This window comes from Giraffa tippelskirchi, chromosome Y (assembly GCF_054371585.1).
Source record: "Giraffa tippelskirchi isolate mGirTip1 chromosome Y, T2T-mGirTip1v1.2.pri, whole genome shotgun sequence".
Taxonomy (NCBI): domain Eukaryota; kingdom Metazoa; phylum Chordata; class Mammalia; order Artiodactyla; family Giraffidae; genus Giraffa; species Giraffa tippelskirchi.
Window position 1 is genome coordinate 23723880 of NC_137290.1, and position 13002 is coordinate 23736881.

Consider the following 13002-nt stretch of genomic DNA (forward strand, 5'->3'; position numbering starts at 1 on the left):
GATATGACTGTGTGACTGAACTGAATATATTTAATGTCATTTGTTTCATATAATTTTTTTTAATTTAAAATCTGTTTTGTCTACTGTTAGTATAGTAACTATTGCACTCTATCACTTATCGCTTGCATAAAATTTTGTTTACAACATAATGTTTAAAATCTATTCAATTGTAAGAGTTGTCTCTTTGACAGTCTATTGTTGCCATATTACAAAACAATCAAACAAACAAACAAAAACATTGTCCTGTCTTCTAGTATACCACCTTAATGTGTTCTGTTGTTTTCGTTGTTTGTATTTCTTTTACTAAATAGATTTTAGAGTGATTGTAAAGATTAACTCTAGATATTTTGATTGCTATTGTTCATTCATTCAGTCATGTCCAACTCTTTTGTGACTCCCTGGACTGAAACACTACAGGCAACCCTCTCTTTCACGGTCTCCCATAGTTTGTTCAAACACATGTACATGGACTTAGTGAAGCCATCCAACCATCTCATCCTCTGTCACTCCATTCTCCTCCTGTCCTCAGTCTTTCCAAGCATCATGGTGTTTTCCAGAGTTGGTTCTTTGCGTCAGATTTGGAAAATCCTGGAGTTTCAGCTTCAGCATTAGTGATTCAAAAGTATATTCAGGGTTGATTACATTGAGGATTGATTGATTTGATCTCCTTGCAGTCCATGGAAGCCCTAAGAGTTTTATCCAGCATCACAGTTCGATGGCATCAGTTATTCAGCTCTGAGGCTTCTTTATGTTCCAATTCTCACAATCTATGCATGACTACTCGATAAACCACGGGCGTTTGTGACTAAGGGGGCCTTAGTTAATAAGCTGATGTCTCTTTTTTTTAAACAACAAAAAAAGTCTAGGTTTGTCATTGCTTTTCCTCCATGAAGCAAGTAAGTATCTATTAATTTGATGACTGCAGTCTCCATTCACTGTGATTTTTGGAGCCCAGGAAAATTAAGTCTGTCACTGATTCCACGTTTTTCTCTTCTATTTGCCAAGTAGTGATGGGACCAGATTCCCTGGTGTTTGGCTTTTTGAATGTTGAGTTTTCAGCAAAATTTTTCACTTTCCTCATTCATCCTCAAGACACTCTTTAGTTCCTCTTCACTTTCTTTTCCTACAGAGTTCCCATCAGACTATGTAAGGTTGTTAAAGCTTGTCACAGAAACCTTGATTCCAGCTAATTATTCATCCAGCCTGGCATTTTCAATAGTATAGTCTGCATATATTTCACATAAGCAGAGTGATTATCAGCAGTTCTGTCACTATCTTTTCCCAGTTTTAAACTGGTCAATTGTTCCATGTCTTTTTCCAGTTCTTCCATCTTGACCTGAGTACACGTTTCTCAGGTAAGAGGTAAGATTGTCTGTGACTTCTGTCTCTTTGAAACTGTCCAGAGTTTGCTGTGATAGTACTCAGTACTGTGTGTGACACACTCAGCCAATGTCTTTGGTGGAACACTGAAGCAGAAGTAAATGCTTTTCTGAAATCCCGTTGTTTCCTCTAGGAGCCAATGAATGTTCCCAAATGGTTCTCTGGCTCATCTATTGTTTCCAAATTTAGCTTTCACATGTGGGATTTCTTGGTTTATGTACTGCCTACGAATTTTGACTATTACCTAGCTAGCATGTGAAAGGAGCAAGAGTGCGTGCTTGTTTCATTTTGAGAATGTGCTACCATCCTCTATTGGCCAAAAGAATTTCTCCTGAAAGATCAGCAGCTATCCTTATGGGGACCCAACTGTATGATATTTATGTCTTTCTTCTCGTTGTACTTGATGTTTGCTTTTATTTGTGTGTGTGTGTGTGTGTGTGTGCTTAAATTTTCTGAGTTTGAATAAAATATTTGTGGCGGGGTGTTTCAGTTTGGGTTCATCCTATGTGGGACTCTCTGGTGTGTTGGGACTGAGGGAGTTACTTCCTTCCACATTTAATGGAGGTTCTTCTTTTCTACCTCCAGCTTAATAGTTCTTTCTCCGTCTCAGTTATTCTACTGTTGGTTCCTTCCAGGATGTTGTTAATCTCCATTATTGCACTGACCATTACTGCTTGACTTTTCTTTATTCCTTATAGATCCATGGTAAATATGTTCATTTCTCCTCAGTGTGGGCCTCCAGTTCTATTTACTCGTGACTCCACTTAGCTTTCAAGCTTTTGGTCATCTTTACTATCATTGTTCTGAGTTCTTTTTCAGGAAGACTTTCTATCTCCTCTTCTTTTGCTTATTTTGGTGAGTTTTTATCATGTACCTTCACCGGCTGCATATTTCTCTCCCATTTCATTTTGCTTAGATCCTGTGGTTTGGGTCCCCTTTCTGCAGGCTACAGGGCTATGGCTCCACTTTGCTGTGGAAGCTGATCTTTGTGGGTGGGATTGGACCTGTAAGTTGTCAAGCTTTAATGCTTGGGGGATCTTGTGCCTGTGGTCTGTCAGGTGGAGCATGATCACTGCTCTATGAAGTGCAATGAGTTGTCCTATAATGTGCTTTGTGGTGTCTGTGACTTTGATATGGCTTCATGTAGCACCTTTTGTAATATTTATTTTTGTGTTTGGGCTTTGCTGAAGAATACCTGTGGGTTGTCGTGCACTGAAATTGCTGGCTTCAGCTTGGGGCTTGATTTCCATGTAGGCATGGGAACTTTTGGATGCACTCCTCTTTTAATGTTCACTGATGTCAGGGGTTCCAAAATGATCTAAATATCTGGAATTGACCTCGTGGCCTCTGGGTTTTGGTCCCCGAGTTACAGTAGCAACAAGAATTCTGTATCCACAGAACAGAAGATAAAACCCAAGGTTGATGGTGAAGCAGTTCTCCATAGCCAAAAACAGTCAAAGGGATTCATAGAGTTATACAGAGCAGAACAAGGTGAGGAGGGAGATAGAAACTTCTAAGAGGAGAAAAGGGAGAGTAAAAAGGGAAGAGTACGATCAACTCAGGAATTAAATTCGTAAATGGAAATCAATTCTAAAGATCGAATTCCTAAAGTTATAATCATTGATTTAAAAAAAAATCAAAAAGCAAAGATTAAGAAACTAGAATAGAATTTAAACTACTATAAATACTGGAAAAAAGATGGAAGCCAAAGTCATTCTCAAAATATAACGCGGTATATAGAAACGAAAGTAAAGGGAATGATAAAGAACAACAACAACAAACATGAAAATAATAAAGAATAGTCTAACAATTTCTCTAAAGTTGCTCTGAGCTTTGTGGTGTCAGATCAGTGTCAGATAGTCTCTTTATCCTGCTTTTACTTGTTGTCAAAAGCTATTGTTGTCCCTAGATTACACAGTTTCTGCACTAACGTCAGTGTTTCAATTTGTTGCACCTGTCACTTCTGGGCTACTTTGCCCTTCTTTGATTGTTCTTACTTCCTCAGTTTGCAGCTCTCTTTCATGACTAATTTACTTATGACTAGTTTGCACCTGGAGAAGGTAATGGCAACCCACTCCCCTGTTCTTGCCTGGAGAAACCCAGAGACCGGGTAACCTGGTGGGCTGCCATTTATGGGGTCACACAGAGTCGGACACCACTGAAGCGACTTAGCAGAAGCAGCAGCAGTAGTTTGCACCATGACACGAGGGGACAGAAGGCCATTATTCGACCTCACTTGCTCAGCGGTGCAGTGGTGGTGCTGGTGAGGGGGCGGGGGGTCACTGAGAACAAATACGACTGGGATATGTGGGGTGGTTAAGGTGCTTTGGCCACCAAGGTGGGCTTGCCACTGACAAATGTGACATATACTTTCTCAGTTCACCTTGCTCGGGTTCCCGGGTGATCTGCGAGGTCACTGTCCAAAGTGGGCCCTCTGATTCACACATTTCCCAAGTCTAAGCCACTCAAGTTCTCGGGTGGTGTGCAAGGGCACTGACCACAATCGACGATGTGCTTTGTTTCCCTCCCAGGTCCAAGTTTCTCAGGCAATTGGGTGGCAGGCAAGGCACTGTCCAAGGTAGTCCATGCATCTTAAGTATCTGTCGTGTTCCAGCCAATCAGTTTGTTTTTAGGGTAAGGGAGTTAGAGAAGGTGAGGTTCAGCAAAATAATGAGACTGGCACTTTATAGGAACAGATCACCTTTAATGAGGCAAAAAGGGGCAGCAGTCAGATAAATGAGCTGCTGCACTAACCCAAGAAAAGAGTAAGTATATACAGACATATATGTGGAAAGCTACTGTCTTAAGGGGGCCTGTTCTTCTCCAAGGTTGTTTTGAGTAGATATCTCTTAAATGGCTGGGGCCAGGAATTTTGGAGATCGGCCAGAAGCTAGAACGACTTGGAGCTGGGTGTAACAGCCTTAATGTCCATGTTTTTTTCAGGTGAGACAGTTCTTTGTTTTTCATTGAATGGTTTAGAGGACATTAAGGGGAGTTTTAACTCCAGGCTATTTAGCAGCCATGTAATTAAAAGACCCTTACTCCTTGGAAGGAAAGTTATGAGCAATCAAGATATCATACTAAAAGGCAGAGACATCGTTTTGCCAACAAGGTCCGTCTAGTCTGGGCTATGGTTTTTCCAGTAGTCATGTGTGAATGTGAGATTTGGACGGTGGAAGAATGTTGAGCACTGAAGAATTGATGCCTTTGAACTGTGGAGTCCCTTGGACTGCAAGAAGGTCCAACCAGTCCATCCTAAAGGCCATCAGTCCTGGGTGTTCATTGGAAGAACTGATGTTGAAGCTGATTCTCCAATAGTTTGGTGACCTCATGCGAAGATTTGACTCATTGGAAAAGACCCTGATGCTGGGAAGGATTGGGGGAAGGAGGAGAAGTGGAAGACAGAGGATGCGATTGCTGAATGGTATCACTGACTCGAAGGACATGAGTTTGGATAAGCTCCAGAAGTTGGTGATGGACAGGAAAGCCTGGCGTGCTGCAATTCATATGGTTGCAAAAGTCAGACACTACTGAGGGACTGAGCTTAACTGAACTGATTTAGAGACATCCAACTTTTCTTATGGAAGAAAGCAAAGAAGAACTCAAGAGCTTCCTGACGGAAGTGAAAGAGGAGAGTGAAAAAGTTGACTTAAAACTCAACAATCAGAAAACTAAGATCATGATACCTGGTCCTATCACTTCACGGGAAATATATGGAGAAACCGTGCAAACAGTGTCAGACTTTATTTTTGGGGGGCTCCGAAATCACTGCTGATGGTGAATCCAGCCATGAAATTAGAAGACACTTACTTCTTGGAAGGAAGGTTGTAACCACACTAGATAGCATACTGAAAAGCAGAGACATTACTTTGCCAACAAAGGTCTGTCTAGCCAAAGCTATGGTTTTTACATGACGTATGGATGTGAGAGTTGGACAGTGAAGAAGCCTGAGCGCTGAAGAATTGATGCTTTTGAGCTGTGGTGTTGGAGAAGACTCTTGCGAGTCCCTTGGTCTGCAAGAAGGTTCAACCAGTCCATCCTAAAGGAGATCCGTCCTGGATATTCTTTGGAAGGACTGATGTTGAAGCTGAATCCCCAATAGTTTGGTGACCTCATGCGAAGAGTTGACTCACTGGAAAAGACCCTGATTCTGGGAAGGATTGGGGCATGAGAAGAAGAGGACGACAGAGGATGAGGTGGCTGGATGGTATCACTGACTAGAAGGACATGAGTTTGGATAAGCTCCAGAAGTTGGTATTGGACAGGAAGGCCTGGCGTGCTGTGATTCATGAAGTTGCAAATGTCAGACACGACTGAGTGACTGAGGTGAACTAAACTGATTTAGAGACATGTAACTTTTCTTTATTATTGGCTTTGCCATAAGAACAAATTTCAAGAGTGCATGTGTCTCTGGACGGGTGCTGAACTCAGGCTCTGACCCTTCTGTCCTATGTGAACTGTACATGAACGCATGAAGACATGATTAGCAACTGGCTGCCTGCTCAGATCTTGGAGGGAGATGTTTGTCTCGGAGGATGATATAACAGCACCATCTTGCCTTCTGTTCTCACTGATCCGAGCATTCCTCTCTGCCTCCGTGGAGGAAATGGCCATAAATGTTAGCTAGGTTACACATCTTTGATATCTGTAAGGTGGAAAATTTTGTGCTGTGAGTGTGTCAGTTTTCGCTATGTGGTCTTAGAGACTTCTCTCAAGAATGGCCCTTTTTTGCATTTTGTCTCTGGTATTCCAATGGTTTCGGTTGCTACGTCACCTCACCTCTGTCAGATTGTCCTCAGAGCATTAAAGCTGGGTCTTTACCATAGGGCAGATGATACAGCCCAGATATCCCTCCCAGGTCCACCTCAATGATGGTGGACAGGAGCATCTGAGCTTCTTCTCTGCTGGTAGTTTCACTTAAGGACATGTGTTTTTGTTTTTCTTTCCCTTGATTATGTTGCTCTATGTGATCCCAGAGTTCTCCACTGTCACTGATCTGAGAGGGTTTACTATTCTTTTACAATGTCCTCTCCAAGACCAGCCTCAGCCCCTAAATACTTTGTCTCTTTTTATGTCTCTTTTATTTTGTCTACCTCCTTTTGAAAAGACATGTTTGACTTTCTCGGTATCTTGGGCCAGTCAACCGTGTTCACAATTTGTTTTCTGAAAGTTCTTCCATGTGTAGTTGATCCTTAGATGAACTCGTTGGGGAGAGAGTGGTCTTTGTCTCCTATTCCTCTGATATTTTGGAACCAACCTTCAACCTGCAAGACCCATTTGATTAACTCAAGTGTCGCTGTTCTTCAACCACTAAGTCATGTTTGACTCTTTGTATCCCCTTGGACTGTAACACATCAGGCTTCTCTGTCCCTCACCATCTCCCATAGACTCCCTGAGATCATGTCCTATGAATCGTTGATGCTATCCAAATGTCTCATCCTCTCTTACCTACTGCTCCTCCTGCGTTCAACATTTTTTAAAGATTAGGATCTATTTTAATGAGTCAGCTCCTTGCCTCAGATGAACAAGCTTTGGAGCTTTATTTTCAGCACCAGGCCTTCCAATGAATCTTCAGTGTTGATTACCTGAAGATTCACTGGATTGATCTTCCTGCAGTCCAAGGAACTCTCACTAGGCCACCACAGCAGAGTAGTTCAAAATAACCAATTCTTTGGTGTTCTCACATCTGTACGTGTCTTTGGAAAGACAGTGGTTGTGACTCTATTGGCCAATCAGGTCTTAGTTTTTAAAAAAAAAAAAACTTCTAAATTTGTCACAGCTTTTCTGTCAAGAAGCAACTGTCTTGTAATTTTAAGGTTGTCGTCACCATTTGCAATGAATTTAGAGCCACAGGAAGTGAAATCTCTCATTTTTTTCTGCATGTTCCCATTTTATTTGCCTTGAACTGGTGGGAACAGACGCCATGATCTTACTTTTTGTAATACTGACTATTCAAATGTACTGTTTAGCAAATGTTTCCGTATTATTGGTGACAATTATTGTTTTCTCATAACTAAGTTTTCCCTCCGTGTTTAGGATAAGAAATTACTCTCTGTGTGTTTTCTAACACAATAGCTACTCATTTCATATAATACTGATGATTTTAATTTTCCTACTGAAACCGTGTGTACCATGATTCTGTGAAAACTGGGTGAAATGTTGATAAAATACCCAATCTTTGAAATATTTTCACATTAACATAATGTGTTAAGCCTGTTCAAGATATCTAGTTTGTTTTATTTTTTTCCCTAATATGGATACCAGGCAAATGCAAACTATGACAATACCAAGAATATATGATGTGGAGAGGGGGCAGGCAGCTGAACCACCATGGTATGAAGGGACAGAAGTCTGGTTCACCCATGCTTTCTGTTCTAATATTTGCAGCAAAAATTTAGTGATGAAATAAAATTTTACCTACTGATGTATTGAGAAGATATTCTGATGTATACAACATTGAATTTCATTGTTAGGCTGTCTAGAATAGCCTGATTATGACCTATGCACTGTGCATTTTGCATCTATTTTACCCAATAAAGGGAAATATATATATTTTTAAAAGTATAGTAGCTGTATCCAAAATGTAACAGTTGACCACTAGAAATATTGTTCAGATATGTTTCTTTGTTACTGGAACTTTAAGTTTTAAATTTTTTATCCAATGTAAGGATAGCAGCTGCTTTCATAGAACAATATCTTTAAACACTTTACAGTTGCAATTTTATGGGCTGAAGGTCTCATCAGATATTTGAAATCTAGCTCTTATTATAGAAAGAATAGCAGAAGATGAACAAGGTAATGGCATAGCCTTGAGCAAGAGGACCTAAATTGTTCAGCCTGAAACATGTTAACAAATCTTGGATTGACCAAATAGTTCATTTACTGTCTTTGGTGTGGCAAATGTTTTGCCAGCTTAATAAACAGGCTTTAAATTACATTTGACAAAAAAAAAAGAGAAAAACTTGGAACAAGACACAAGTCCAGAAGCCATTTAAAGTTGTATTTACTGGCGATTTGTAACATATTTTACTTGAGGAGCATAATTTCTACTGTAATGTAAGTTTTTAAAAATACTAATGCAGGGGGTTATATGATGCTATTGGGAATAAAAATGTCTGTACAGTATCTTCGTTAGTCTGAGATTATAAGAAGCATGTTAAAGCAAGGGGTAATGTGGATGATCAAAACCCTGACTTTCATCCTGAAACTAGAGGACAGAGTGTATTTTCAGCCTGAACACGTTTAAGTGTGCCATTCATGTGAAAGCCTTCTAGCATCCAGATAGCTGCTGATACAAGTGTCCGAACTTGAAATGACTTCTCTTCTCCATCATAAATATCAGTTAGACCACAGGAGCATATTGTGATACATCAATTTGCTGCTGATTTAGCTGTTGTTGTTGTTGTTTTAATGGAAGAGTAATTTCTTTAGAGAATTTTTCTGTATTCTGTTAGAATTCAAAATAAATCAATTATAGAGGCACATATATCCCCTCCCTTTGGGAATACCCTCCCATCTCCCTCCCCATCCCTCAATCTAGTTTGAGCATTTGTCATGGGACTTCGCATAGCAGCTGCACTAAATCAAATGGCTCCAGTGAAAATTTTCCAGCTATGTCTACTTCTATTTCTCTGTACCGCAACATATCTCCATTACAGAACAGTCAGTTTGGACTGAGGGTGGGGCCTTCTGCCTTTCCAGGTTTGTATGGTAATATGTCAACCCATGACCATCCTTTTCCTAAACTACAACAGTCAGGCAATTTATTTTTCCCAGTGCCAAGGTCCCTGAAACATCTGCTGTTTCTCTTTCAAGATCCACTCATCAACCATATTCATTATTTGAAAACTGTCCTAAGACAACTGATCTACCAAATAGGAGTCAGATTATGGAGGATATTGAAGTGTAAAATTAATGTTGGGAGATGTTAATAAATTCCTACAATTCTCTTATTTGAAGCATAAAGTTACATATTCATCTTCATAGTGCCAATTTCTATTTTGAAATAATTAAGAGTAAAATGAGTCTTAATTTAAGTTCCTGTTTTACTCTGCATTAATATAAACACTTCTGTTGAAGGTCATACAATAAACACTACACTTGCTTTCACTGAAACCCACAGTCAGTTGATTGACTTTATTGCACAGAAGTGAGCAGACCCATGTTTGGGTTGGTAACAGTCCTGAATGTTAAGAATATGTATAGAAGGGTGATCAATCACTTTTATTTCAGGAACCAAGTAGATTTATTGATGTGACTTTTCTGCGTAAAAATTCTTTAGGAATGACATTTTGCAGGTTTCATGTTTTTGGATCCTATTTATGTAAGCAGACTTTATATTAAGTTGATGTAGAAGTAAACACTGGTTGAACATTGCCCTTCAATTGCTAGAAGACCAGTGACTTTATGATGTCAGAGCTACTCTTCAATTGCTAGGAGACCAATGACTTTGTGATGTCACAGCTTTTTGACTTTGAGAACCATGCTAATGGTCTAGAGAGTTTATCTCTGTACGCCAGCCAAGCAGCATTTGAAGTTGGACTGTGTAAAATCAGACAAATGAGGAAAGTATCTGAAGAAAGAGTTCTCTGAGATGGCACATATTCCTTCAGAAATTCAAGATGTGCCTCGTAAAGATGAATCAACTGGTTCCGAAACCTCCATTAGCTCTTCTTTGTGTGATTACACACTTACTGGGGACTCAGTTTTGAGATCTATGATTGAAGAATATGCTTTTCAGGCTTTGGCTGAGGAATTTGGGATAAAATGGCCACGCTACACATTTTCTGTCTCTGAAACAAATGAGTGGAATGATTTTCTTTCACTCACTTTTCCTCAAAAACTCTGGACTCTAGTTGAAAGTGATCAGTTTGAATCTATTTGGTGGGACGAAAGTGGCACTTCTATAGTGATCAATGAAGAACTCTTCAAGAAAGAAGTCTTGGAAAGAAAGGTCCCTTTCAGAATATTTAAAACTGATAGTATGAAAAGTTTAGTTCGCCAGCTTAACCTTTATGGGTTTAGTAAAAAGCGACAAACTTTTCAAAGATCTGCTTCACTACCTGACTTTCTGGAAGAAGAAAACAATGTCTCAGTTTTGAGCAAGGTATTAACATTTTCCACTTATTGGCAATATGTAAGATTAATTCATGTGACTTAGAAAGCATGTTCACATATGTAGCTAAAACTGAATTTAAAATTGAGATAGCAAATTGTTGAAAACATTTTATTTTTTGAAGTTGAGAACAGCTGGAGGGTAAAATATTTGGTATTTAACAAACTCTCCTAGCAACTTGAAACTGGATACTTGTCCTCAAGCTACTTTAACTGGTATTTATTGTATATATACAACATATTTTTTAGCTGAGGAGCATACTTGTTTCTAACACGTAGGGTGTTAAAACTACTAATGGAGATGTTTTATTTGATGCTATTTAATTTGTATCATTAAAGGAATACATTTTTATAGTTTAGCTTTGCTTGTCAGGTGTACCTTGGTTTACAAAAAATAACTAAATGATTGCATCCTTTGATTTTAGTTACAGGTCTACCAAAATCCAAATTTCAAAAGAGATTTTCCCCAACTTTTAGTAAGAATGAAAAGAAGAGTCGGGATTAACAATGTGTTTCCAAAATCTTCATTAGTTCCAGATTACAAGAAGCATGTTAAAGCAAGGGTCAACATAGATGATTGTAACTCTGGTTTTCATTGTGAAACTAGTGGAGAGAGTCCATTTTCAGCTTCTACAAGTTTAAGTGTGCCTTTCACAAAAAAGACACATACCAGCCAGATTGTCCCTAAAACAAGCTCCCTATCTCCACGTGACTTACCTTCTCCATCATCAATATCAGTTAGACAAACAGAACAGAATGTGGTAGATCAACCTTCTGTTTTAAACCAGTTGAGCATTTTTAATTGGCACTCCCATAGCACCTACACTCAAGTAAATGGCCACGTTGAGGACTTTGCTACTACCGCTACCTCTACTTCTCAGAACCACATCGTATCTCCATTTCGGAGCAGTTCTTTTGGACTGATGGTGGAACCTTCTACATTTCCAGATATGTATAACGATATGTCAGTCCATGACAGTCCTTTTCCTAACCAGCAACAGAGAGGCAACTCAAGGTCCCCAGTGCCAACGATCGCTTATACATCCACCTCCGCTCTTTCAAGTCAATTCATCAACGATATTCCTTATGTGAAAACCATGCTAATTAAAACTGACCTATCAAATAAGTATCAGCTTATGGAACCTAATGAAGATTAAAATTTATGTTGGGAGATGTCAACAAATACCTACAATTCTTGTATTTGAACAATAAAGTTACACATTCATCTGCACAGTTTTGTTTTCTATTTTGAAACAATGAAGAGTAAATTAAGGCTTTATTTCAATGTCTGGCTATTCTTCTGCACTCTTTTATAAACTCTTCAGTTCAAGAAAACATCCATTAGGCATCCTAGGTAAATGGCACCTAATCTATTGTTTGTAAACAAGAAAATGAGAGCAAAGGGAAAAGAGTTAATGGATGTAAAGTGATTTGGGAAATCATCCCTGCTGAAATGAATGGGTGTCTAAATGAGGATGGTACGGGTGAAGGAAGAGATACAAATACAATTTAAAAAAGTACACATACACAGTACGTACCTTATTGCATTCACAGTTACATGATATTCTTTTAGGTACAGGTAGAGTCTTAAGATGAAGAAGGAAATGATGCCCCGCTCCAATATTCTTGCCTGGAGAATTCCGTGGAATGAGGCTCCTGGTGGGTTGCTGTCCATAGGGTCGCACAGAGTTGGACACAGGTGAAACGACTTAGCAGCAGTAGAGTCTTAAGACATTAGACAGGAGATTGTCTTCATTATAGAAATTCATTTCATACTTGAAAATATAGATATTGTAGCATGTCCAAAATTAGGATAACTGTTATACCATCGCTGTGATACCAAAGATTACAGGACATGATCAGTTACTGGAACATGCTCAGCACAAGATAGGATTTTACAAGTGGTATTGTATAGGGTCATTTTAGCTCTGCTGTCCTTAAAGCATACTTTTATTTCCCGCCACGGTGATTCCACCCTATATTTTCTAATGCATATGTAGATTTTGTTTATCTGTTCCCTCAGAGACAAAATAAATTCCTGTAGTGATTACAGCACCTCAGGATGGTTAAGTTCTTTGAAGACAAGATATTTGTTTTCCATAGTAGCTTCATTATCATTTTGTTACACCGTTCTTCTGGAGCTACAATCACACACACACTGCTTTCAGACATGCTAAGCCCCTTCTTACAACTTTGCCTCAACCCTTTCTTGTGGATGGAAGGAACCTCTGTTCACCCTCCTACCAAGGTGAGCACAGGTATCAGGTCTTCAATGTGTTTTGCGTCTACCCTCTTTTCTTTATGTATCTTTCACATCAGCTAAAACGTAGACCATGCAAATGACATTTGGTAAGTACTTACTGAATTATCAATAATGAAAAGTAATCACCAATCCAATGCTATATACACTACTCAACAACATCCTGTAACCTGCACTATTACCATAATTGGCCTTTCCTACTTACTGAGAATATTTTCTCCATTGAGAAATATATATATATATTTACA

General features: G+C 39.1%; 1 protein-coding gene across 1 annotated transcript; it reads left to right on the top strand.

Annotated features, from left to right (window-relative positions):
* Window positions 1-9849: 9849 nt before the first annotated feature.
* On the top strand, window positions 9850-11725 carry LOC145537599 (heat shock transcription factor, Y-linked-like). The gene is made up of 2 exons (XM_081568294.1): window positions 9850-10486; window positions 10920-11725. Exons 1-2 carry the CDS (start codon window positions 9974-9976, stop codon window positions 11649-11651), a joined length of 1245 nt encoding a protein of 414 aa, XP_081424420.1. The 5' UTR covers window positions 9850-9973; the 3' UTR covers window positions 11652-11725.
* The last annotated feature ends 1277 nt before the right edge of the window (window positions 11726-13002 follow it).